The sequence below is a fragment of the Hippopotamus amphibius genome, chromosome 15 (genome assembly GCF_030028045.1).
Source record: "Hippopotamus amphibius kiboko isolate mHipAmp2 chromosome 15, mHipAmp2.hap2, whole genome shotgun sequence".
Lineage (NCBI taxonomy): Eukaryota > Metazoa > Chordata > Mammalia > Artiodactyla > Hippopotamidae > Hippopotamus > Hippopotamus amphibius.
Window position 1 is genome coordinate 17,211,336 of NC_080200.1, and position 23,918 is coordinate 17,235,253.

Here is a 23,918-nt window from a genome sequence, read left to right on the forward strand (position 1 = left end):
ACCCTCTGCCGGGTGGGCGATGGCCTCTCCATAGTGCTTTTACCAGGCGCTCGGGAATGGGAATAGCAGCCCTAGCAGAGGGCCCAGCATCGGCAAGGACCTGGAGGGGTAAGGGACCTTGCCAGAAGAGCAGAGGAAACGGGAAGGAGGCGGTGAAGGAGCGCAGGAGGCACTAGGCAAAGGCCCCGGGCCCCGCCCCCTTCGGCTGGGGCTAGGCGCTTGCGGCCCCGCCCTACCGCCCTCCCCTTCAGGCTCCGCTGAGCGTGCGCAGCCTGGCTTCGGCCCCGCCCCATCCTGGGCCCGGCTGCGCGCGCACCGCCCCTCGCACCAGTGCGCAAGCGCGGCCCCGCCCCGTTTCCCCCGGCGCTCGGAGCCCGAGTCCGCGGGAAGATGGCGGCCCCGCTCATCCCCCTCTCCCAGCAGGTACGGGCCGAGCGGGAGGGAGGGAGGGCGGGCGGGGGTGCGGCGCCGCCGGTGCGGGGCGCGAGGCGGACGCTGCGGGAAGGCCTGAGTGCGGGGAGGCACAGCTGGGCGGCGGCGGCGGCGGCTCGCGCTGAGGGGCCCCGGCGGAGGGCGGGCAAGTGGGCGGGCGGTCCTGAAGGTGACAGGCCAGTCCGGCCCGCGGCCTCCCGCACCCGAGCGACCCTCTGCGGGCGGCGACCCCGCAGGCGGGGCTGCAGCGCGTGTCTGCTCCGTCCGGGGCCCGGCCATCTGCGCAGCTTCCAGGCCGGGTGAGGCATGGTAGCATTGGGCTGCCTCCCGGGGAGGTGGGCGAGGGGAGCGAGCATTTCTGCGGGTGCGGCGGCCCCGCGGGTCTTTGTCTCCTGCCGGGTCCCAGCGCCGGGGCGGCCAGTGTCCCCGCCGCGGCGGAGGGCAGAGCCCCTCCGGAGCCAGGACCCGCCAGCAGTGCGATCCTGCACGCATCTCATCTTCCCTTGGGAGCTGCTTCCGCCACTTCTGCGCCGTGAAAAGGAGAGGGGTCGCAAGTCTCCGGGCCTTGCTGTGCCCTCCAGTCAGCCTGATGCTCTTACTAAGGGGCAGTATCAGTGGCGCGACACAGACGTGCAAAAGAGAGCCATGCGCAGGCAGCCCTGCCTTCTGGAAGGGACGTTCATTCATTTATCCATCCGTCAGACGTTCGTCGGGCCAGGTGCTGGGAGCGCAGCAGTCACCTAGACCAACAAGGTCGCTGCTGTCCTGGAGGTGACACTCTGGTGGGAACTAGAAACTGCCTATTGTCCTGCTAATAACAGCTGCCTTTATTTGCTGAGTATCTGTGTTGTACCAGGCGCCGTATTATATGCACTTTGCCAGAATTATCTAGCACAGCATTGGGATAGAGTGAGGACACAGGGTCACATCGTCTTGGGTTCGGATCTTGGCTCCACAGCTTACTCCTCCGAGTGTCCTTGGACGAAGCACTTAGCCTCCCTATGCCTCAGCCACCTCATTTGGAAAATAGGAATATAAAAAAAGTATTGGGACCAGGTGAAGATTAAACATGTAAAGCACTTGGAAGAGTGCTTGGCACATTGGAATCACTCAGTGATCCTGTAATTATAGTCATTATTTATTCTCTGGCAGATTTGGGCATTGGAAGATAGAGATTACAGCAGTGAGAACGCCAAACCCCAGGAGAGCTGTTAGGCAGGTTGACATGACTGGTCAGCTGATCCAAGGAGAGAGACAGTAGGTACTTGCTAAATATTGCCAGAACTAGCCAATGTGTAACACTGTAACTAAATTCAGAGCATTAGAGACCGGTGGTTATTAATCAACAGATATGAAAGTACTCTGTAAACTATTAAGTGCCCTACAGATGTTGGATATTATTATTAATAGCCAGTTGATACCTTTTAGGGTGGGGGGGGGTGAAACACGCTTAGGCTTATTTAATGAGCAAGCACTCCTGGTTTTTAAAACTTCCTATCCAGTTTTGACACTTGCCTTGGTTTGAACTTTGATGACAACAGCTAACATTAACTGAGTGCTTTAGAGTTTATTAAGTGCTTTCTAACTTGTGCTTACCCACACAGTGAAGAGGGGGATTCTTTACTGATGAAGGATTAGCTTTAGAAGAAGGCAGGGGTTTACTGCTGTGAGGTAAGGTGTGAAAACCTGAATCAGGTCATGTGATTCATCTGCTTTGCACCTTTTAGAATAAAATCCCAGTTGCTCCCCAGGAATCTGTGTTGGTCAGGTGCCTGTCGGCCTCTCCTGCCTCTTGCTCACCCTGGCACCCACACTGCAGCCATACTTGTGGCTTTCCTGTTCCGCTCATAGCCTGAGCTCTCTCGGTCCTCATGATGTCCCTCGGGCTGTTCCTCCTTCCTGAAATGCTCATCCCTGTTTCTTCTCTTGGTGCTGCCAGTGCCTGGCTCCTTTCAGAGGTGGCAGCTCAGATGTCATTCTTCCCAGAGGCCTTCGCTGGTTATCTGTTTTAAGTAATCCCCCTCCCCCAGCACTGTGCCTACCCCACACCACCCATCAGCCCCAGTGATGGTCCGCAGATGTCTGTGGGTCTCTTTGCTGTCGGTGTCCCTGTTAGACCAGGCGCAGGGCTCTTGCTTAGCGCTCCTGACTCTGTGCTCAGTGCTCCTGACTCTCTGCTCAGTGCCCAGGGGGTGTCAGGTAAACCCACGAAGCAAGGACCAGCGAATTGCATCACCCGGCATCCTTTACAGGTGGCTTTTCTTCTCTACATGTTGCCTGGGGGCTGGGCCCTTGGGGGTCAGAGCATATTTGAATGAGGAGCTTGACAGCCTGGGTCCCCTGGCCTCCGACAAGTTCAGGTCGTTGACTGGTGTGCTTTTTCCTGTTCCTTTGTTGAATGATGGTGTGGCCAGACTTTCTTCCTTGGGTAATTTTGTCAACATTTACACCTATTAAGGGAAGCACTGTACCACATGTTCCTGTCGACCCAAGTGTGAGGCACAGACCTATCAGGCGCTTCCAGTCTACCTGAGGGCCTCACACGAGTTCACAGGTATTACAGGGGAAGCATGGATATAATTACAGGATAATTTCTGGTTGGGGGCAGTAGTGGAGCCCCTTGGAGCAGGAGGCCATGGTGTGGTTGGATTGAAGTGTAGGGCACCCTTGGGACGTGGATGGCCAGTTCAAGGTGAGTGAAGCGGGTAGCCAGTGGGATTGTGGAGGGCAGGGTGTTTTTCCCATCGGCATCTTTCCTGGTATGCTCCTTACTCTGCCATATCTGTGATGTCCTCTCCCCATATCGTCTCCTCTGACCCTGAATATAAATCTTGTCAATTTGAAGAGTAGGTTGTTCTCCCTCTAGCAGTGATTTTTTTCCTCCATCAATGTCTCATTGATTTATGTATCTCCCAGCACCCCCCCTTCACCTCTCCTCTTTAATTGCAGCCCACCCTGGAAATGCACCTGTGTTCCTTACCCTCTTTGTACCATGTGCTCTTGTAGGTTACTGGCGACCTTGCTGTTCTTAAACCCAGTGGCCTGTCCTTGGGGTTGGTCGTCCTCGAGTCCTGCAACACTTGTCAGTCACTGTAGCCGCCCTCAGCCTTCACTGTCTCGCTTCTTCCAAATTTCAGCCTCTCCAGCTTGCATCCTTTCTTTCTGTGTGTTCCTGACTCTGGTGCAGAGCACTCTAAACCTCCCCGCCACCCCAGCCGCCATGGCTAGAACCTCATGCTGTGACCTCCTGCTGCATCTTACCTGCCCCAGCGGCCTCTTCGGTGGTGTCTTCCCTCAGCCCCACCTGAACGGGAGTTCTCCCTCCTGTACCTTTTGTGGGTCCCTTGTGTGGCCCCCCGACCCAGGGAGCAATAGTAACATGAGGAGCGTGTCGGGCTCAGTGAAAATGAGTCTGCCCGGTGCCCAAGGAGTTCCTTCTTCCTTCCGCCCCACTTAGTCATATGCTTTTTCTTAATGGGTGCCACTGTTTTAAAAGGCGTTTTTGTTTTTAATTAATTAATTAATTTGATTTATTTATTGGCTGTGTTGGGTCTTCATTGCTGCACACGGGCTTTCTCTCGTTGCTGAAAGCGGGGGCTACTCTTCATTGCGGTGCGTGGGCTCCTCATTGTAGTGGTTTCTCTTGTTGTGGAGCACGGACTCTAGGCGTGTGGGCTTCAGTGGTTGTGGCACACAGGCTCGATAGTTGTGACTCACGAGCGCTAGAGCACAGGCTCAATAGTTGTGGCGCACGGGCTTAGTTGCTCCGTGGCATGTGGGATCTTCCCAGAGCAGGGCTCATACCCATGTCCCCTGCGTTGGCAGGTGAATTCTTAACCACTGCGCCACCTAGGAAGTCCCTAAAAGGCTTTTATTCCTGTTTTGCAAATGGGAAACTGAGACCCAGAGGGATTAAGTAACTTGTTGAAGTCCTGTAGCTGGTGGGTGCAGAGCTGGGGTTGAATCTACATCAGCCCTGCTCTTTCTGCTTTTCTAGGCAGCCCGCTGGCCCACAGCAGCACAGGCAAATGTGTCTGGAATGAAGACTCAGTGCTTGAGACACTTGTTTGTCCTTTTGTCCCTTGTTTTTTCCTCCAAAATAATTGCTAGTTTCTGTATCTTACTAGAATGCTAATGCGTATAAATTGGGAAGGTAGGATGGGTAGAGAGCCAAGTGTTTTATTTTTTTTAGTTTTTTAAATTAATTTTTATTGGAGTAGAGTTGCTTTGCAGTGTTGTGAGAGCCAGGTTTTAGAGTAAATTGGGCTCACCCTGTAAGATCCAGAGTTTCTGGCTATCTCTGTCTTATGAACCTGCATCAGCCTCGTTTTTGTTGACTCCGTGGCCCTTGGTCAAACAAGCACATGTAAGTTGTGCCTCTTCTGCCCCAGCGTTGAGCTTTACAACAACTTTCCCACAGCCTGTTTCTTAATCCAGATCAGCTAATCTGGGAAGCAAGTGACTGTCTTTGATCAGATGTACTGGATAGAGTGTCCACTCTCTGATGCCTCAGGCTGTGCCCACAGCCCTGGCCACCACCACCCTGGTGAGAGGCATCTCATCAGCCCCACTCCAGGGAGTGCTCTCGGGTTCCTTCCACCTTGACCTGAACCGAGCAGCCAGCAGTCACTCAGAAAGCTACTTGATATTCTGCCATAGGTGGGCGCTCTTGAAGCCCCGTTATCTTTTGAGGCCTCTTCAGGGTGCCTGTTTTTCAACGTCAGGGTTCCCAGATGTTCTTTCAGTGACCTCAGTTATGCAGTACTTTCTGCACCCCAGTTTCCCCATTGGCAAGTAGGGAATAATTCTCTGTATTTGTTTTACCTGTCTCACAACGGTGGAATGTCAGAATCCCTCAGGGTGATAGACGTGTGCTCAGAGTGCCTTCATTTGTGTAGCACGCTGTTTGTTCAAGTATTTACTGGGGATCTTCTCTTGGCTGGTGCGCTCTGGGCAGCGGGATATACCAGTGAACCTGAAGACCACCCTGCCTCAGGGAGCTGAGGTTCTAAGGAGGGGGCGCAGACGTACAGAAATGAGCAAACACGTACACAGTATAGCGATGCCACGCACGCTGTGTCAAGTGTAAGGCTGAGGAGGGCACAGTCAGGTACGGAGGTCTGGGAAGGCTGGAGTCCACGCAGGCTCCAAGGACTGAGTAGGAAAGGCATTTGGATGGCTCAGGTTATCCTCCAAGTCACCTTGGTCAGTCTTATCCTCGCTTTATATAAAGGGGTAAATTGAGGCCCAGAGACCTTATGTCACTTGCCAAAGGTTGCACCCAGCATGTTGCACTGTAGTTTCCTGTCTTGTATTTTTTTTTAAAGCTGCCTAATATTGCAGTAATGTGAGGTCTCATTTGTTTGTTTTTTTATAAATTTATTTATTTATTTAATTTATTTACTGGCTGCATCGGGTCTTCATTGCTGCACACAGGCTTTCTCTTGTTGCCGTGGACTACTCTTCATTGTGGTGCGCAGGCTCCTCATTGTAGTGGCTTCTCTTGTTGCGGACCACGGGCCCTAGGTGCGTGGGCTTCAATAGTTGTGGCACATGGGCTCAATAGTTGTGGCTCACGAGCTCTAGAGCACAGGCTCAGTAGTTGTGGCACACGGGCTTAGTTGCTCCGTGGCATGTGGAATCTTCCCAGAGCAGGGCTCGAACCCGTGTCCCCTGCATTGGCAGGTGGATTCTTAACCACTACGCCACCTAGAAAGTCCGTCTCATTTGTTTTTAAACAGTGGTCGTACTACTTCATCATTAGGTTCTACAGAGTTGGTGGAGAGAAGGTCACTTGTTTACATTTTTATTTTAGTGTTTTAGTCTCGTCTCATTGGGAGGTGGAGGGGGCGATGGAAAAAACTCCTCCTCGTCCTTATGAGGGATCAGCAAGTTTGTCTGCTGGAGTGGGTGCTTGGTGCTTTCAGAGGCTGATGGAGAAATGAGTGCACCTCGCCCAGCCCACAGGGAAAACGGACTCTGCTCAGGCCAGGGAGGTCAGGTCCCGGCTGGATGAGGGGCGGGTGACTTGCCTCCACATGGATGTGTTGGAGACGGCTGCATGGAGGACAGGGGGTGTTTGGACTGGGCCATGGGGATCCTGGAAGGGGAGGGAGGCATGGCCTTCCTGACAGAGGCAGAGCAGAATGAATTGAAGCAGAGAAACTGGAACTCCAGCCCAAAGGGCTGAATGTGAGGCTGGGGCTGGGACTTTGGGGTACACATGTCCCTCTTTTAACTAGGGTGACTTAGGGTCGTAGGGAAGAAGGTGGCTTGGTAAAATGGGACACAGGAGTCTGTGCCAGGCCTGCAAATTGGCCTGAGACAAAAGGGCCTGACAGGGTGTCTGCTTGCCCAGAGAGTGGCTGACGCAGATGTGGGGGAGGAAAGGAGACCTGCTGGCTCTGTGGCCCGAAGGCTGCTCCTGCGTGGAGTGCTTTGCCCGCCATAGCAACCCCAGTTCTTACTTCTTCAAGCTGAAGGAAGTAGAGGTTACAGATGTCCGCAAACAGCCATCTCCTCAGATTGCCTCCCGGCTCTGTCTGCTGTGTGGGCTTGTTGCAGGTTTTACTAGCATCGATTTCCCGACTGGAGTTGGTTCTCCTCCTTTTGTACACACTGGCTGAAAGCAGGGAAAGGTGGTGCCTGGCTGTCACTGTCTATGGACAGGATCAGGCTTCTGCCCCACCCAGCACATGGCACCCCTGTATCCTGCACCTCCCAGACCTGTTGCTCTGCCCTGCAGCCCCTAGGCCCTTCTTTCAGTTGTGTGCACATTCTTTCTTGCCTCAGGGCCTTTGCACATGCTATTTATAGCCTCTCTGGAGTGTCCTTCCCCTCTTCGTCTCCAGTTAATCCTTGCTCCTCTTCGCATCTCAGCTGGCACATCACTTCCCTGACAGCTCAGGCCAGCTTTTCTGTTACTGCCTTTGGGGATAGCCTGTACTTTTCCACATACCAGTTTGTAATTTTCTGTTGGTGGGAGTATTTGATTGATGGTCTTAGGCAGGGAAAGTGCCAGTTTTAATTTGTCCTTGTACTCTTTTACCTGTTGAACTGAAGGCTGACTGGTAGGGCAGGCCCACTTCATGAGAAGCAGTTAGGAGCTCTGGCAGTTCTTGAGGAGTGAAGTGACACGTTTAGATTGTCTGACTGCTTATACAGGGAATGCCTAGAGCTGGGTACTAGCTCAGAGATATTTGCTGTGATGTGGTCCTGAGTGATACAGAGCAGCCTGGTCTGAGGTTTCCAGAAGAGCAGAAGGGCCAGTGATCAAAGGAATTTGTGGATTGGCTACTTGGACAGGGGTCCTCTGAGCGGGGGCAGGAAGCAGGAGGAAGAAGCAGGTGTGGGGTGGGCAGCCAGCAGGACACGACGAGCTTCCTGGGAGCCAGGTGGGTGGCACCAGGTGGTGGTTGTGTCATTTGAGACCAGACCTTCATCACCTTTGCAGCAGGCCCTCCAGGCCGGACCAGACCCCACATTGAGGCACAGCCCATCTCCTGGAGACACCCCCATATTACATTTACTGAGCACCTACTGTGTGCTGGCTCAGGCCCAAGATAAATAAAACTGAGCACCCGCCTTCGGATGGCAGAGACCATCAGGACATCCCGTGGCAGACGTCCTCGTGGGGGTCAGGTGGCAGCCCGCAGAGGTGGAATGAACTGCCTCCACTGGGCTGGCAGTAAGGAGAGGAGGAAGAGGGGACCTGTGACTCCCTTCTTCTTCTCCCTCCTCTGTTCCAGTAGCACCGGAGGAGGCAGAGGTGTGCGTTCTTTCAGGCTGGCTGCTTACCCCTCCACCCCCATCGCTATAGTTTGCCCCTCCCACCCCCTCCACCCAGTCAGAGCCCCCGTTCCCCAACTCTGGTCACCCGGGGTCTTCCAGAGTGATGTTGGGGAGAGATTTGGGGCACGGGTCTTGCATGGAAGTAAGGGAGTGTGGTTGGACACCCACTTTGTGCCTGTTCACCACTGACTCCCTGTCAGGGAGGTGTCATTGTCATCATCTTTGTGCTTATTTCTGAACAAGGAGACGGAAGGGAGAGAGGTAAAATGACTGGGGTCAGTCCTCCTGGGGAGGTGGGGTGTCTGGGTCGGCCCACAGCTCTAAAGCTCCTGTGGGTGGCACTCTGTGGGCTCCTGGGAGGGCAGGAGCGGCTCTGTCCCTGCGGTGTCCCAGCCTCTGAAGCCGGCAGGTGATGGACACCTGTCAATTGATTGCCGCATGCTTCGCGTAGCAGCCGGGAGCGCAGTCTCTCTCTAGCTGCCCTTGATGGTAGCAATTGCTGGAAACATTTTGTATTTTGTGTCTTGGATGAAGAAACAGGCACTGCACTCTGCTGGTGATGAAAGTCAGGGCACTCCCCTCACCCCTCGGCCAGCATCCTGATGACCAGGCCCCCACCCATCCCCGGGGCTCCCGATGCCTCTTCACTTCTGCTGTGAAAGGGTATGGGAAGGATTTCTCTGATTTACTAGTGACAGTAACTGTCGATCCATAGAAAATTGGCTTTTCTTAACCCAAATAGGATGGGCTTTTCAATTTTGCATTTCCAGTGGAGAAAGAAAACGATCCTCCTTCAGGCTGTCTTTAAAGAGGAAAGATTAAACAAGAAAAAAACTTGACAGTGAGGCCCTGTTTTGGAGACTGTTTAACCAGGACTCTGAAATTTTGGGGTGGATTAGCCCTCTAAATTCGTCCACACCCGAGAAACGGCACTGTTGGAGGTCCCAGAACCCAGGAGACTTCAGGGTGTGTGATTGCAGGTGTTTCTCCCTTTGAGTGTTTTCTTTGATAAAGATTAGAGCGGCTTCTATGCCCTCAGCTCACCCCTACACCCATTTTGAACAATTTTGGACACGATGGAGAAGAGGTTCCCAAGCAGCTGAGCTGACACCCGCAATGCCCAGTGGGTCAGGCAAGCCGGCGGGTCACTGCAGTGCTCACAGTCAGGCCACGTAATCAGCATTTTCTTTCAGGCCAAGTTGTTAGTATTGGTATTGGACTTTTTGATTTTTTGTTGCCTTTTTGCCACTAGAAAATATTCTTTAGTTCACAGCCCTGTAAGTGGGTTTTTACAGGTATGTACTTAAGCTACTATGTGTGAAATTGTATGTTTAGAAAAAACAACCCCTGAGACTGAGAGAACTGGTAAAAGACTGTTCTGTCCTGGTGTTCGGAGCAGCTCAGCCAACCAGTTGAGAGAGAAAACGAGGGCGATGTGTACTCTAGTGTGTCCAACATTTGGTGAAATATTTTATTGTTTGGCACGACCAGCTGTGAGGATGATGATTTGATGCCTGCAACACACGTCCTAACAGTTTTGCCTGGCGACTCCCCCCCTACCCCACGATTCTTTGTAGATAGAACCTGTTCTTCTGTCTCAGTAACAGTAACAACCACCATATAATAATAAATATAATAACTGCGTCTCTTTGTAGAGTGCGCTTTACCGACATATTCTCGTTTAATACTTACAGGAATGGTCAGGGCAGGCCCTGTATTATCTCCATTTTACAGATGGGGAAACTGAGGCCCCGAGAGGCTTGGTGGCTTGTCTTCTCTCTGCCGCCAAGTGGTGGAGCTGTGTCTGCCTGAGCACCGACCACTCTCCTCCCATCTCACCCCCTCCCTCCTGAGGCTCCACCTAAATCTCACCTGTCACATGAAGAAACTTTTACTGAAGGTATGGGCCCAGCGTTGTACAAGGTGGAATAAATGTGAACCCTCCACCCCGCAAGAAGTGGAGTGTAGGGAGGGGGCCCGGTCATTACACTAGCCTTAACATACATTAGGCTTTAAGAAGTGTCCCTTTTGTAAGTTCAGGGCTGTGGGAGTGTGGGAGAGAGGGACTCATTTCAGTTGGGAATTTGGGCGACTTCTTACAGCAGGGGTTTGGTGCTGGAGCTGGAAGGTAATTGGCTTTTAGCAGGCAGGACGACCCCCTCCCCCACCCCCATAGGGATGATTGTCTTGCCCAGACAAGGGTAAAAGGTGCACAGTATGTTCAGTAGAGCATCTGCCAGACCAGGAAGGAAGGCGGGGCTTGACGGCAGATCGTGTGTCTGTGTGGGAGCGAGTGTTATGTGTGTGTATGGGTGAGTTTGGGGGGATGTTATCCTGGCAGGGCCAGGAGGTGGCTGTGGAGCACATCAAGAGCATGGCCGAGTGGAACTCCATATTCCTTCAGCAACCACAGAGGGCCCTTTTGAACAGGGGTATGACCTTGTGCCAGATGGGATGGAGAGGGAAGCGGGTGAAGGCGGGGTGCCAGCTGAGAGGCTGGGGCCTGGGCAGAGGTGTGTGCAGAGCGAGGAAGGGGTTGGAAGGCCCCCCTCGCTGCTCTGTCTACCTAACCCCCGCCCCCCGCCCGGCAGGACAAAGCTCCATTCCTGTGCTGCCCCTGCCAGTGCCTCTGCGCTGCTGCCTTTGTGCGATTCCGTTCCCTGACCAGACCGTGATGCTGTGCTCTGCGGTGGCGGGGACTGTCTTTTTGCTCACTGGGAGCCCGGAGCCTGGCTTGGTGCCTGGTGCCTAGAGGGCCCCGAGGCTCTGAGGAAGAGCAGCTGGGAGGCTGGTGATGCCACCTACAGAGGGCAGCGGGGAGGAGGCGCAGACGGCTGCTGGCCTGGGGATCCCCGGGTCCTGGTGTAGTGTTGGGCCAGGGGTCAGAAGATGGCAGGGATGTTGGAACCCTGGGGTGGCCCACGTAGAAAAGGAATTTTGGGAGTGTTCGGGCGTGCTTGGGGAAAGTTGGGAGCACTGTGAGAAGTGGGCGCTTTCAAGGAGGACTGTAGGTGCCCTGCTGTGTAGGGGGCACTTACTCCTAAGATGTTGCCCCTGTGAGTCTCCCCGGGGCCGGTCCATCGAATGGAGGAAGGGAAGATAGAATGGAAATGATGGGGGGCAGGACTGTTCTCTGAGATGCCTGGAGGAGCGGAGTCCAGGGAGGGCTGCAGGGAGGCCAGGGCCACGTTGATCTTAAGCAGCAGTTTTTTGGCTGGATTCTGCTCCCTGCTCCATCCATCCAGGTTGCCCGGACAAGGTCCCTTTCCAGTCCCGTCCACCTGCCCCTCTGCATGGCTGCTCTCAACCCTGTACCCCTCCCTCTGTGCCCGTCCTCCGGGCCCTCCAGGACCCTACTCCCTTGGTGTTTTCTTGCCAGTGTCACCTACTTCTGTCTCTGTTGTGGGCCTGTCTTCCTCCAGTGCTCCAGTGTGGGTGCTCCTCAACCTGTTGTCTCATGTCCCCTCGGACGGGCTCAGCCAGGGTGGCAGCCGTCTCCCTGCCCTCGCAGGTGTGTGTCTGTGGGCTACAGAGTCGCCCTCCATCCTGTCTTTTCCTCATAGCACTTGCAGCCTGCTGTGTGTGTTGTCATGTCTAATGACATTCTCCTCCAGACCAGGAGCTCTGAGAGGTTGGGGGAGGGTGGTCCCCTTATTCACTGCTGCACCCCTACGGAGGCCAGTGGTTGGGACTAGGCAGGCCCTCCGTAGATGCTGCTGGAATGGAAAAGAGATTTCCACCTCAGTGGCCCACAGGGACATCCCAGAGAAACATGTTCAAGGGTGAATGGCCCCTTCTTCTCTGTGTGTGTCCGCATGTGGATAGTTGTGTTCTTCAGGCCTCATTCTGCTGGACGACGATGGCAGTCTCTCCCTAACTTCCTCCCCCGCTCCTCTTACCCACTCCGAGTAGCTGAGTGCATGCTCAGTTCACCTTCTCAAGAGCGCGTCTGCTCAGGTTGCTTTCAGGAGGACAGGATGGCGGTCTGACCTCTCAGCAAGGGGTGTGCAGACCTGTCATTTCACTGTGTCTGCCATTCCTGCCTCGCTGAAATGGTACTGAGTGACCCCAAGTCCCTGCTGCCCTCGCTCCAGAGCCAGCCTACCCCATCCCTCACCTCTTGATCTGGTTCTGGAGGCCCCGGCTGTGCCTCCCACTGTCACATCCTGAGGCACCTGCACTGTAGTCCTTGGCTCACTTTGTCTGCCTCTCCTCCTTCTTGAGTCTCAGAGCCCTGTCCACACACTCGTGTGTCCTCAGTGTTTCCTTAAAGTGTGAACTCAATGTGTAAGTGTTTAACAAGTGAATGAATGAATTCACAAGTCTAAGGGCAGAGAACTGGCAAATCCAAGGGCGTACCACTCTTCCAAGAAGTTTTCTGTGAAGGGTAGGAGGAGCTTGGTAGCTTGAGGTGCAGCCAGAATGGGGCAGGCATTTCTGGGGATGTAGGAGCTGCTGGAAGGAGAGTGATAGGTGAGAGAGTAGGACTTGACACAGCCAGTGTTTAACAAGTGCTCACCCCATGTCAGTCTCCAGTGGTGGGAATGCTCATCCTAATTTTCCAAATGAAGAAATCAAGGCACAGAGAGGCTGCTCAGCCTCCCCTGGGTTGCACAGCATTCCAGTGCTGGGGTAGGACTTGAGTCTACATCTGTCTGGTGGTGCTCTTGACCTCTGTGTGGTTCTGCTTCCCACGGTGATGAGAGGGCATGGCCGAGAGGTGTGGGCAGGGGCAGTGGGCTTTCCTGGAGACCTTTGGGGCTCCGCATAGGTCCTGCATCCTGCACAGGGCAGTGTGTTGGAACAGGAAGGCTGCCTCCAGTGACCTCTTTGTTCCTTCCTCACTTCCATTTCCAGTAGCTGGGGCTGAGCGCACTGGTCTCCCGAGAGCATGGATGCATTCACACCTTGATTCTGTGTTCTTCCAAATGGCTTCTCGCCCTGAACTCCCCCTGCCCGGCTTGTTCACATTGATGCCTCATTGTGTGTCTGAACTTTCAGGTGTGGTTCTCTTGCTCCTTGGCTCTCCTTGTAGGAGAACTCCCCCAACTCACATGCCCGCTGCAGGCCCTGAGTTCTGCATGGGTCGGAGGAAGTCCCGCATTCTGTGCCAAATTGCGGGCACGCGTCTTCAGCTGGTCCTTCGTCATGGCGGTCATTTGGGTCACCGGGGAGAACTGCGTATCTTCCTCCAGATCCCTCTTCTCCTTTTGCGTCTCCTTTTCCCTTTTCTGTCCTATTTACAAAAGCAGTGTGCACTAATGTGGCTCACTGGAGAACTCAGAAAGCCAGGGGGAGGCAACCAGTTCACAGGTAGGAATCGCTGTACGCGTGTGGTGTCCGTCCTGCCAGGTGTAGATGCGTGTGGACGTGATCACTGTGTGTTTACCAGCCAGGTTGGGCCCTCCCTTTTCACTTAAGCAAACATCGTAAATGTCCTGCCTGTGCCATTTTTACTGCTCTTTGGTATTCTGTCCATGGAGACACAGCAATTCATTATTGGCTTAACCAGTGCTTGACTATTTTCAGGCCTTTACTGTCACCTGCAGTCCCCGCCCTCAAGAAGGCAAACTGATCTAACCCTCTTGCCCTTTTGCCTTCCTGCATATCTGATCATTACTGAATCCCAGGAGGAGACCCTAGAGTAGCGGGAGGGCCTATGTGTGTTAAAGAAATTCTGGTTTTTATTATTTGACAAAAGCATGATCCTGCCAGTGATAAAGCTACTCTTCATTTATCACACTTAAACCTCAGGCAGCCTGTACCCTTAAAATCCTTGCCAGAGCAGAAACACATCAAATGTTGGTCTTTAATTATGTAAAAATTTTGAAGCACACTAAAAGTGGAGGGAAGAGTTTATGAACTTGCACGTACTCACCACCTGTTCACAGCAGTTGCCAACGTTTTGTAAATGTCTTTGCCCAAGTTTTTTTCATCTTAGAAATCGTATTTCAATATGCACCTCTAGTAGTTGAGACTGTTTTCTCTTACATTACCACAGTGCCATACCACAACTAAAACAATTAATAATAATCGCTTAGTATCATCTGATACCCAGTCCATATTCAAATTTCCCTGATTATCTAAAAATATGACCTTGCGTTTGGTTGTGAGATCTCCCAAGTCTCCTTTTAAAAATTTTTACATTTTGAGGTAATTGTAGATTTACATGCAATTGTTTGAAAAAAAATGATGCAGAGATCCTGTGTGTTCTTTATCCAGTTTCCTCCAGGGGCCATGTTTTGCAGATCTGTAGGACACCATCTTAACCAGAGCACTGACGTTGCTACAGTCAGAGGCAGAACAGTTCCATCCCCACGGGGAACTGTTGTTGCCCTTTTACAGCCACACCATTTCCCTCCCACCCCATTCCTTCCTGAACCCTTGGCAACCACTAATCTGTTCATTTGTGTAATTTCAGCATTTTAACAATGTACAGTGGAATCATACAGTGTGTAACCTGTGGAGATCGGCCTTTTTCACTCAGTATAATCCTCTGGAGCTTCTCCCGGGTTGTTGTGTGTATCTGTAGTTGATTCCTTTGCATAGCTAAGTAGTATTCCATGGTGCTGTGGGACCACGGGTCATTGAAGCAGTTACCCATTGAAGGAGACCTGGCATGTTTCAGTTATGGGCAGTTTTGAATAAAGCTCACTGACCATTTGAGTACAGGATGTTCTGTGAACTTAAGTCTTCATTTCTCTGGATGAATGCCCAGGGCAGTTGCTGGGTCCTGTGATAGTTGCATTGTTCAGTTGTTGGTGGTGGTGGTGTTTTTTTAAGAAACTGCCAAGCTGGTTTCCAGAGTAGTTGTACCTTTTTATATTCCCACCAGCAATGTGCAAGTGGTCCAGTTTCTCTGCATGCTCACCAGCGCCACTGTTTGTTGTTTTAGCCATTCCGATAGGTGTGTGGTGGCCTCTCGCTGTGGTTTTTCAAGATAATTTTTTTTTGACTGAAGTAGAGTTGATTTACAATGTTGTATTAGTTTCAGGTGTACAGCAAAATGATTCAGTTATACGTATAACTTCTCAGGTTCTTTTCCATTATAGGTTATTACAGTATATTGAGTATAGTTTCCTGTCATGGTGTTTTTTTTAATTAATTAGTTAATTTACTTATTGGCTGTGTTGGGTCTTCGTTGTTGTGTGCGGGCTTTCTATAGTTGCAGTGAGCAGGGGCTACCCTTCGTTGCAGTGTGTGGACTTCTCAGTGCGGTGGCTTCTCTTGTTGCAGAGCACGGGCTCTAGGCATGCGGGCTTCAGTAGTTGTGGCACACAGGCTAAGCAGTTGTGACTCGCGGGCTCTAGAGCACAGGCTCAGTAGTTGTGGCACATGGGCTTAGTTGCTCTGCGGCATGTGGGATCTTCCTGGACCAGGGATCGAACCTATGTCCCCTGCATTGTCAGGCAGATTCTTAACCACTGTGCCACCAGGGAAGTCCCATCACTGTGGTTTTTAATTTACATTTCCCAGCTAACAATATGCTGACCATCCTTTCATGTGCTTAATTGCCATCTGTATATCCTGGTTGGTGAAATGTCCCTTCATGTCTTTTCCTCCTGTTCTTATTGGACTGTTGCCTTTTCTGTTGTTGAATAATTTTGAGAGTTATTTATTCCAGATATTAGTCCTTTGTTGGATATGTGATTTGCAAATACAGTTGACCCTTGAACAACACAGATTTGAACTGTGCAGGTCCACTTATATGGGAATTTTTTCTTTTCTTTTTTCTTTATTTAAAAACAAAATTTATTTTTTTCAATAAATGTGTACTACAGTACTACTTGATCTGATGTTGGTTGACTCCATGGATGTGAAACTGCAGCTACTGAGGAACTGTACATGAAGGGCCGACTATAAGTTACACTTGGATTTTCGGCTGTTTGGAGGGTGGGTTGTTCAAGGGTGAGCTGCACTGCCTTCTAATCTGTAGCTTGTCTTTGCACTCTCTTATCAGGGTCTTTTGTAGATCAAACGTTTGAAATTTTGATGAAGTCCAATTTATTGATTTTTTTTTTTTCCCTTATGCATCAGGCTTTTGGTGGCAAGTCTGAACTCTTTGCCCAGCCGCCGATTCTGAATATTTTCTCTTTTGTTCTTTCCTGAAAGTTTTATAGTTTTACATGTACATCCATGATCTGCTTGGAGTTAATTTTGTAAAAAGTGTGAGACTTCTGTCTCCAGGTTCATTCTCTTCCTCTGGATGGCCAGTTGCTCCACACCATTTGTGGAACCAGGCCTCTTTCCTCCTCAGAAGTCAGAAGGAAATTCTCTTGAAAAACCACAATGGGAGGCTACCACACACCTATCGGAATGGCTAAAACAACAAATAGTGACACTGGTGAGCATGCAGAGAAACTGGATCACGCAGTTGGGCTCATCTGTGTGGGTCTGATTCTGGGCTTGCTGTTCTGTTCCATGGTTCTACGTGTCTTTCCCTCCATCAGTGCCACACTGTCGTGATTACTGGAGCTTTATAGCAAGCCTTGGAGTTGGGTAGACTGATTCCTCCCACTTTATCCTTTTTCAACATTGTTTTAGCTATTTTAATTCCTTTGCCTTTCTATAAAATTTTTTTTTTGTCTGCGTTGGGTCTTCACTACTGAGCGTGGGCTTTCTCTAGTTGTGGTGAGCAGGGGCTACTCTTCGTTTTGGTGCGTAGGCTTCTCATTGCGGTAGCTTCTCTTGCTGTGGAGCATGGACTCTAGACATGCGGGCTTTAGTAGTTGCAGCATGCAGGCTCAGTAGCTGTGGCACACAGGATTAGTTGCTCTGCAGCATGTGGCATCTTCCTAGCCCAGGGATCGAACCCACGTCGCCTGCGTTGGCAGGCAGATTCTTAACCACTGTGCCACCAGGGAAGTCCCATTTTCTGTATAAATTTTAGAGTAAGCTTATCTGTATAAACAAAGAATCTTGTTGTTCAGTAGGAATCATGTTAAACCTGCATATCAGGAGCATACACATTTACCACATGTTGTGGCATTGGTCTCCAGAAGGCCACTCCACTTGGTTTATTTTCCCACCGGCAGGGCCCAAGTTGTGTTTTCACCTTTGCCGATCCGGCACACACCTCTCTTTGACTTTGCCAGCCTGAGACAAACACTGGCATTTCATTCTCTTTGGCAGTACCTAAATTGCACATCTCCCCTAACTTTGCTGCTTCTCTTCTTTCAGGATCACCTTTTTCTTACCCTTTGCTCGTTTTTAAATTGGGATGTCTTTTTCCTCAGGATTTATGAAGGCGCTTTCTCATGTCTCAGTTCTCTTGGCAGTGTTCACCTTAGCTCTAGCTTAGCAACTTCTGATCTGGCAGTTGGAGTGAGCTGTCAGTTTCAGGGAGGTTCAAGATGCCCCAGTGTTTGTTGATGCTCTTTGAGTGCTATTGAGTTACATCCCGGTTTCCTCACCTGCAGAATGTGGTCTGGCCTGCCTGGAGGGCCGTGCACACAGCCAAGGTAATGATTGTGCAAACAGTGAGGGGAACTAACTCTAAAGTTAGTTAAGGTGGAATGCAAGGATTATCAAGTGAGCACTTCTCTAGCCTTGTTTTTGCGTCAGCATCTGGTTTTCCAAGTAGGAACTCAGACAGGGATGTCTTTTGGTGTGATGTGCCTAAATAACTTCCTACAAAACTTGGCAATAGCTTTGAAAAACACAGCCAGTACGGGATCTCAGTTTTCCTGAGGAAATGGCAGGCTGCGCTGGTTTTCAAGTCAGTTCATACACTTAAGTCAAGTCTTGCACTTTGACCACGTCTGCTGAATAAAATGTACCGTGACATCATCATGTGTTTGCATTTTCTCAGGCAGGCATGCACGGGAGGCTGTGACGTGGCCCTGTGTCTGGCTTTGTCATGCCTGGGCTGTTTTTAGCGGAATAGGTTAGTGCCACATGACCTGGGTCTCCTCTGACTCCATCCCTCCTTGCCTGGGTGACCCTGGGCAAGGTAACCCCAGTCTCCTCACCCATAAATTGGGATGAACAGTAGTACCTGCCTATAGCATTGTTGGGACAATTAAATGAGGTACAGGATAGAAAATAGTGAGTGCTCAGTAAATGTGATCCACTGTTTATCAGAACAAGGAATTAAACTGTCCTAAAAGTTTTAAAACGAAAACGAATTTGCTTTACAAATGTTATTTTGAAACAAGCAAGGCCAGCAATCATCGCTTTGTTTTGTGTAAGAGCCCCTGCCTGTGGATGAAAGCGGGAATCGGAGCTGGATGGACTTAGGTGTGGCCAGAACCCCAATCCTCAGGGTTTCCCCTCCAAAGAAGTAATGCTGTGTGTTCCTCATCTCAAGCTGATTTTCTGCAGCATTAAAACTGCACACACTTGCATGAACTGTAGAGTTTTAAAGCAGAAGGATGTGAACTTGTTCCCTGATGTGCTCCCTTCCCTGTCTCCCCATTTGTAGGTTGCATCTGGGCTGAAGGATAGAGTGAGGAGGCCATGGGAACTTTTCCTAGTATTTTACGAGACCAACTGAGAGATCAACTTGAAAGTTATATTGAACTCAACGAATAATTCAGAGTCAAAGATGACATCTTAGCACAGTGGGCCGCTGGAGGAGAACACCTCCTGGGCCGGCTCCATCTGACTCCCGTCCTTGAAGCCATCTCCGAGCTGTCTGCAGCCTCCTACACTGAAGGCCTTGTCCCCTGGCCTGGTGCCTTTCTACCTTTGCCTGGGCTCACTTTGGGGTTAGGCAGAGGTGGGCAGCTCTGGTGCCCACTCTCAGCACTCAGGGAGGCTCTGTCCCAGCAGAGCAGCTGCCCACACCAGTGAGCTGTTTGTGTCTGAGGTCTCTGCCCTGTCATTTGGGGACTCGAGGCCTTAGCAGCGTCTGTCTTCAGCTATGTTGCAGTGGTGTATTGGGCAGCTTGCAGGTGTGACTCCACTGTCCCTGGGAGGAAGTAGGGTGGTAAGAGGAAGTTCCAATTAGATCTGCTGATATTTTCCCATTTCTCCTCCCTGCCCCCCGTCCCAGCCCTTCTGCTTATGTAGTGCCTGAAGTATGTGTAATTAAATCAGACTAAATCTAACTGCTGTCATTGTCCCAGGTTACCCAAATTGATTCCTGTACTTAGGAATGGGTGAGGCATATTCTGTGGTGTTCCATTAGTTGTAGGTCATTTGGGATCGACACCTGGCCGTAGATTGTCTATGGGATGAGCCCTTAGCACTGATGGTCCAAGCTTTGGGCCTGGGGCTTCAGAGCCTTTTCTGGACTATTTGGGGTCTTGTTTCTTCTGATTGTGGATCTAGTTCAGAAGCATTTGGGAAGTTTGAGACAATTATTAACCCTCTATGCTCCAAACACCGTAACTTTTTTTCATTGGAATCATAGTAGCTTGGAAACTTCTCTCTTGCCTACCATGAAATCTTAAAAAAATCCCACTGGAAATGCATTTCAGACCTGTGCCTCTCTGATTGCTGGCAAGAAGGGGACCTTTGTCAAGGTAGGGGTCCTTGGGGTCTGTGCATTCCATTTTCATGAGCACATGATGTGCTATCTGGACCCAGCACTGTCACCTTTACTGATAGATGAGAAACAGCCTTCTTGATGTTGCTTCCTCTGTTGGCCTTACTCTGGGGAGATGTGATTTGAAAGCATGCAGAGCTTTTTTTTTAGTTTATTTTAAATTGAGATTATAGTTGGCATATAACATTATATTAATTTCGGGTGTACAACACAATGACTTGCTATTTGTACACATTGTGAAATGATCACAATACTTAACATCCCTCACCATACATAGTTATAAAATTTCTTGTGATGGGAACTTTTAAGATCTACTCTCAGCAACTTTGAATATACAATACAGTATTATTAACTATATTAACCATGCTGTACATTGTATCTCATGACGTACTTATTTTATAACTGGAAGTTTGTACCTTTTGACCACCTTCATCCCTTTTGCCTACCCTCTGTTCCCACCTCTGGCAACCACCCATCTGTTCTCTGTATCTGTGAGTTTGGTTTCTTGCTTTTTAGATTCCACATATAAGTGAGATCGTACAGTATTTGTCTTTTCCTGTTTATTTCACTTAGCATAATGCCCTCAGGGTTCATCCACATTGTCACAAATGGCAAAATTGCCTTCTTTTTAATGACTGAATAATATTCCTCTGTGTGTGTGTATGTGTGTGTGTGTATACACATCACATTTTCTTTATCCATTCATCCATCGATAAATAAATATTTAGGTTGCTTCCATGTCGTGGCTATTGTTGTATTTTTTTTTTTTTTTGACTTAGCATTTTTGTATCCTTTGGATAAATACCCAGAAGTTAAATTGCTGGATCATATGGTAGTTCTATTTTTAATTTTTTGAGGAATCGCCATACTGTTTTTCATAGTAGCTGCACCCATTTACATTCCCACCAACAGTGTGCAAGGACTCCCTTTTCTCCACGTGCTCACCAACACCTGTTATTTCTTATCTTTTTGATGCTCGCCCTCCTGACAGGTGTGAGGCGAGATATTGTGGTTTTGATTTGCATTTCCTTGATGTTACACATCTTTTCAAATACCTGCTGGCTGTCTATATGTCTTCTTTGGAAAAACATCTCTTCAGATCCTCTGCCCTTTTTTAAATTGGGTTGTTTGCTTTTTTTGCTATTGAGATGTATGAGTTCATGTGGAGTTTTAAACTTTGGAGATCCAACAGGGTGAGATGGTGGACATTGCCATCTAAATCATAAGACGCTAAGGGTGCCAGCCTTCCCCAGGACGGTACTCACAAGGGCCCAGGGCAGAGGAAGCCGCCTGCCAGGGAGCTGCTGTAGCTGTACACTTAGCTTTTCTTTTCGCCACACCGCGCAGCTTGCGGGATCTTATTTCCCCGGCCAGGGATTCAGCCCACGCCTACGGCAGTGAAAGCACAGAGTCCTAACCACTGGACCGCCAGGGAATTCCCCACTTAGCTCTTATTTCTTCTTATTGGTGTCGTCGTCTTTTTCTTTCTCAAGCCATTGGTCTTTACCCTCCTTTCTTGCTTTCTCACATCGTTTTGCCTAGCTTTTTCTGCCTTTTCAGGATTTCCCTCTTTCTTTTCCCCTTTTTCTTTTGTTTTGACTGTCCTCTGCCCCCTTTCAGATCTTTTCACACCTTTCCTTCTATTTTCATTCTCTCTTGCTGGTGTTCTTGTACTTTCACTTCTTTCTGTGTTTGCAGGTGTTGGCATCCCCCAGAGGAGCTGACCGTAATCTGGGCATTATTTTTAACCTGAAATGACTTTTTACAGCACAGCAGTATGCAAGTGCTGGGCTAGTTCAAATCAGTGATTGTAACTGAAAGGAACCTTCCTCCCCCCAGTTTTATAACATTATGAAAAATCGCACACTGACTTGAACACGGTCATCCCACCTCTCATCTGGTATTCATTTTTCCCTGGCGTTCTTCTCTTTAGCTGTTTACACACCTGTTCTTCCATATGATTAAGCATAATGGTGTCTTCTTCACTTTTCTTAGCTCACTAAATCAACAGCAGGTTTGCTGTGTCCTGCTTTTTCTCCTTTCACGCTGTACAAGACGAACACGTGTAAGCCTTTACAGCCAGCATCTTAGTGGCTGCTGAATTCCTCCCCTCTGCTGCCTCATTTCCCCCAAATCCCCTCCTCCCCAGTGCGGGGGTGGCTGCCTGAAGTTGGGAAGAGAGACGGCGGATGCCAACCAGCCTGAATCCAGGTGTGGCCTCAGTTAGCCGCTTGACCCTAGACCGGGTGGTTACCTTCTCTGAACAGCGACGTCTTGGGGAAAATGAGGGCTGGAATGTGGAGTGTCTTCAGTGCCAAGCTGAGGACTTTGAACTTCCTGCCTGTCATAGTGGGAGCAGTCACCGGCCAGCTCTTTCCTGGCGGCCGGGGCTGGTCAGGGACTTTTTGTGCAGTCCTTTGGATGGGTAGGGGTGAGACCTGGAGCAGGGAAACCAGTCTGGAGCTTGTGTGACTGGTGATTCATGATGACAGGCAGAAACTCCTGTTCTGGTTCCAGAGCCAGAGAACAATCTCAAAGGATAAGGGTATCTTTTCCCTCTGAGCTCTGGGACACACTGAAATCCCATCAGTCAGTGAATGAAAAATGACTCTGGGCTTTTGCTCCTTCCTGAGGACCGCCTTGTTTGCGTTGGAATCGGTTCTTATTTAAGAGCATTAGCATTTCTTTTTTGTAAGTTGAGTAAGTGGGTTATCTCTGAAAATAAACCACAGTCTGTGTATAGAGGACGTTTAAAGTGCATAAATGTTGATTTTCATTACTATGCATTTTGGTGATAACAGAATTGAGGGACTCGTTATCTTTAGAAGGGTTTTGTGTCCACCTTTGACCAGTATCTGTGGTTTTGTTTACAGATTCCAACTGGAAATCCATTATATGAATCTTATTACAAGCAGGTAAGTTTTCACTAGTGTCTTTTTGGACTGAACTTAAAGAGTGAGTGACTCGGAAACCACAGCTGTGAATTGCAGCCCCGTAAGGCGCTTTGTCCCCTCTGTTTCCAAATTATCAGCTAGCAGCCAGGGGCATGGGTATTGCTTTACCTGCTGCTGCATTGCTGAAGCCTTGTCTCAAGTGTTGCTCCGCAATTCCAGGTAGACCCAGCATACACAGGGCGAGTTGGGGCGAGTGAAGCTGCACTTTTTCTAAAGAAGTCTGGGCTCTCAGACATTATCCTTGGGAAGGTATGTGATGAATGATAGCCATTTCTCTTCTGTGGCCGCTCTCAGGGCTCCCCCCGCAGGTGAAGGCTGGCCAGTGAAGGCCCCTCTTCATGCAGTCTGTACTCTTGGGAAGCGGGTGGCCATTGTGAGCCTCTCAGGGCTGTAATTGGTGGATCCAAATGCTCTGATGGCCGTCGCCACCCTTTGCTTGGGTAGCAGACAAGGGGCCTGAGGACTCTTGGGGTCTTGATAGCTGTGGAGTTTTGTTGGCCTTGGAGCCAAGTGCACCTGGGTGTTCTCTGTGCTCTGCCACTGACCGCTCTGTGTCCCTGGGGGAGGGAGGGGTGAAGGCTGTTCACCTGCTCTGAGTACATAAGGCCCACATGTAGTGGTGGTGGCTCCTGTTTTGTAAATAAATGGGTGATGATCGGTGGCTGCACTCACGAGCATTTTTATGTTTCCACAGATATGGGACTTGGCTGACCCAGAAGGTAAAGGGTTCTTGGACAAACAGGTATATACACGTATACACAGAGCAAGTGGAGGGGCTGGGCCAGAGCCCCCAGGCCGGGTCACCTCTGCACTTCCTTCCTCGTCTCCACTGACAAGTATTACTAGTATTAAGTATTACTAGTATTAAGTATTCAGCTGTTAAAACAGGAAGGTTTCATTTTGAAATAAAGGTCTTTTGAACTCTTGGAGCCATCTTTCATGGTTAGTGTATCTTTTAATATTTTGTGTGCTTACAAGCAATTAAAATGTTTTCAAAACGTTTTACTTTGAAATAACTTCAGATTCTCATGGAAGTTGCAAAAAATAGTTCAGAGAGTTCCCATGTCTCCTTTCCCAGCTCTCACCAAAGCGCAGTGCTCAGTGCCAGTGCAGCACTAAACTAGAGGCCTGACTCAGAACTGACCAGTTTTACACGCACATTCTTGTGGTTTTTGTTTCTGTTGTATATAGTTCTGTGTAATTTTATCACTTGCGTAGGTTCACGTAACCATCACCACAGTCAGGATCAG

The 23,918-nt window shown here is 50.0% G+C and overlaps 1 protein-coding gene across 17 annotated transcripts in view; it reads left to right on the plus strand.

Annotated features, from left to right (window-relative positions):
• The first annotated feature begins 288 nt into the window (after nucleotides 1-288).
• Nucleotides 289-23,918, plus strand: part of EPS15L1 (epidermal growth factor receptor pathway substrate 15 like 1) — a 100,564-nt gene continuing 76,934 nt past the window's right edge. For 4 of the 17 annotated variants that reach the window (XM_057708680.1, XM_057708685.1, XM_057708687.1 and 1 more), the window contains exons 1-5: nucleotides 299-423; nucleotides 18,647-19,153; nucleotides 22,588-22,629; nucleotides 22,828-22,917; nucleotides 23,363-23,410. In XM_057708680.1, the coding sequence (XP_057564663.1) occupies nucleotides 19,088-19,153; nucleotides 22,588-22,629; nucleotides 22,828-22,917; nucleotides 23,363-23,410 (246 nt within the window). In that variant the 5' untranslated portion in view covers nucleotides 299-423; nucleotides 18,647-19,087. Of the gene's footprint in view, nucleotides 424-1,615; nucleotides 1,690-9,917; nucleotides 10,124-18,646; nucleotides 19,154-22,587; nucleotides 22,630-22,827; nucleotides 22,918-23,362; nucleotides 23,611-23,918 lie in introns of those variants that run through there. The other 13 variants (XM_057708694.1, XM_057708693.1, XM_057708695.1 and 10 more) reach the window with 10 other exon arrangements.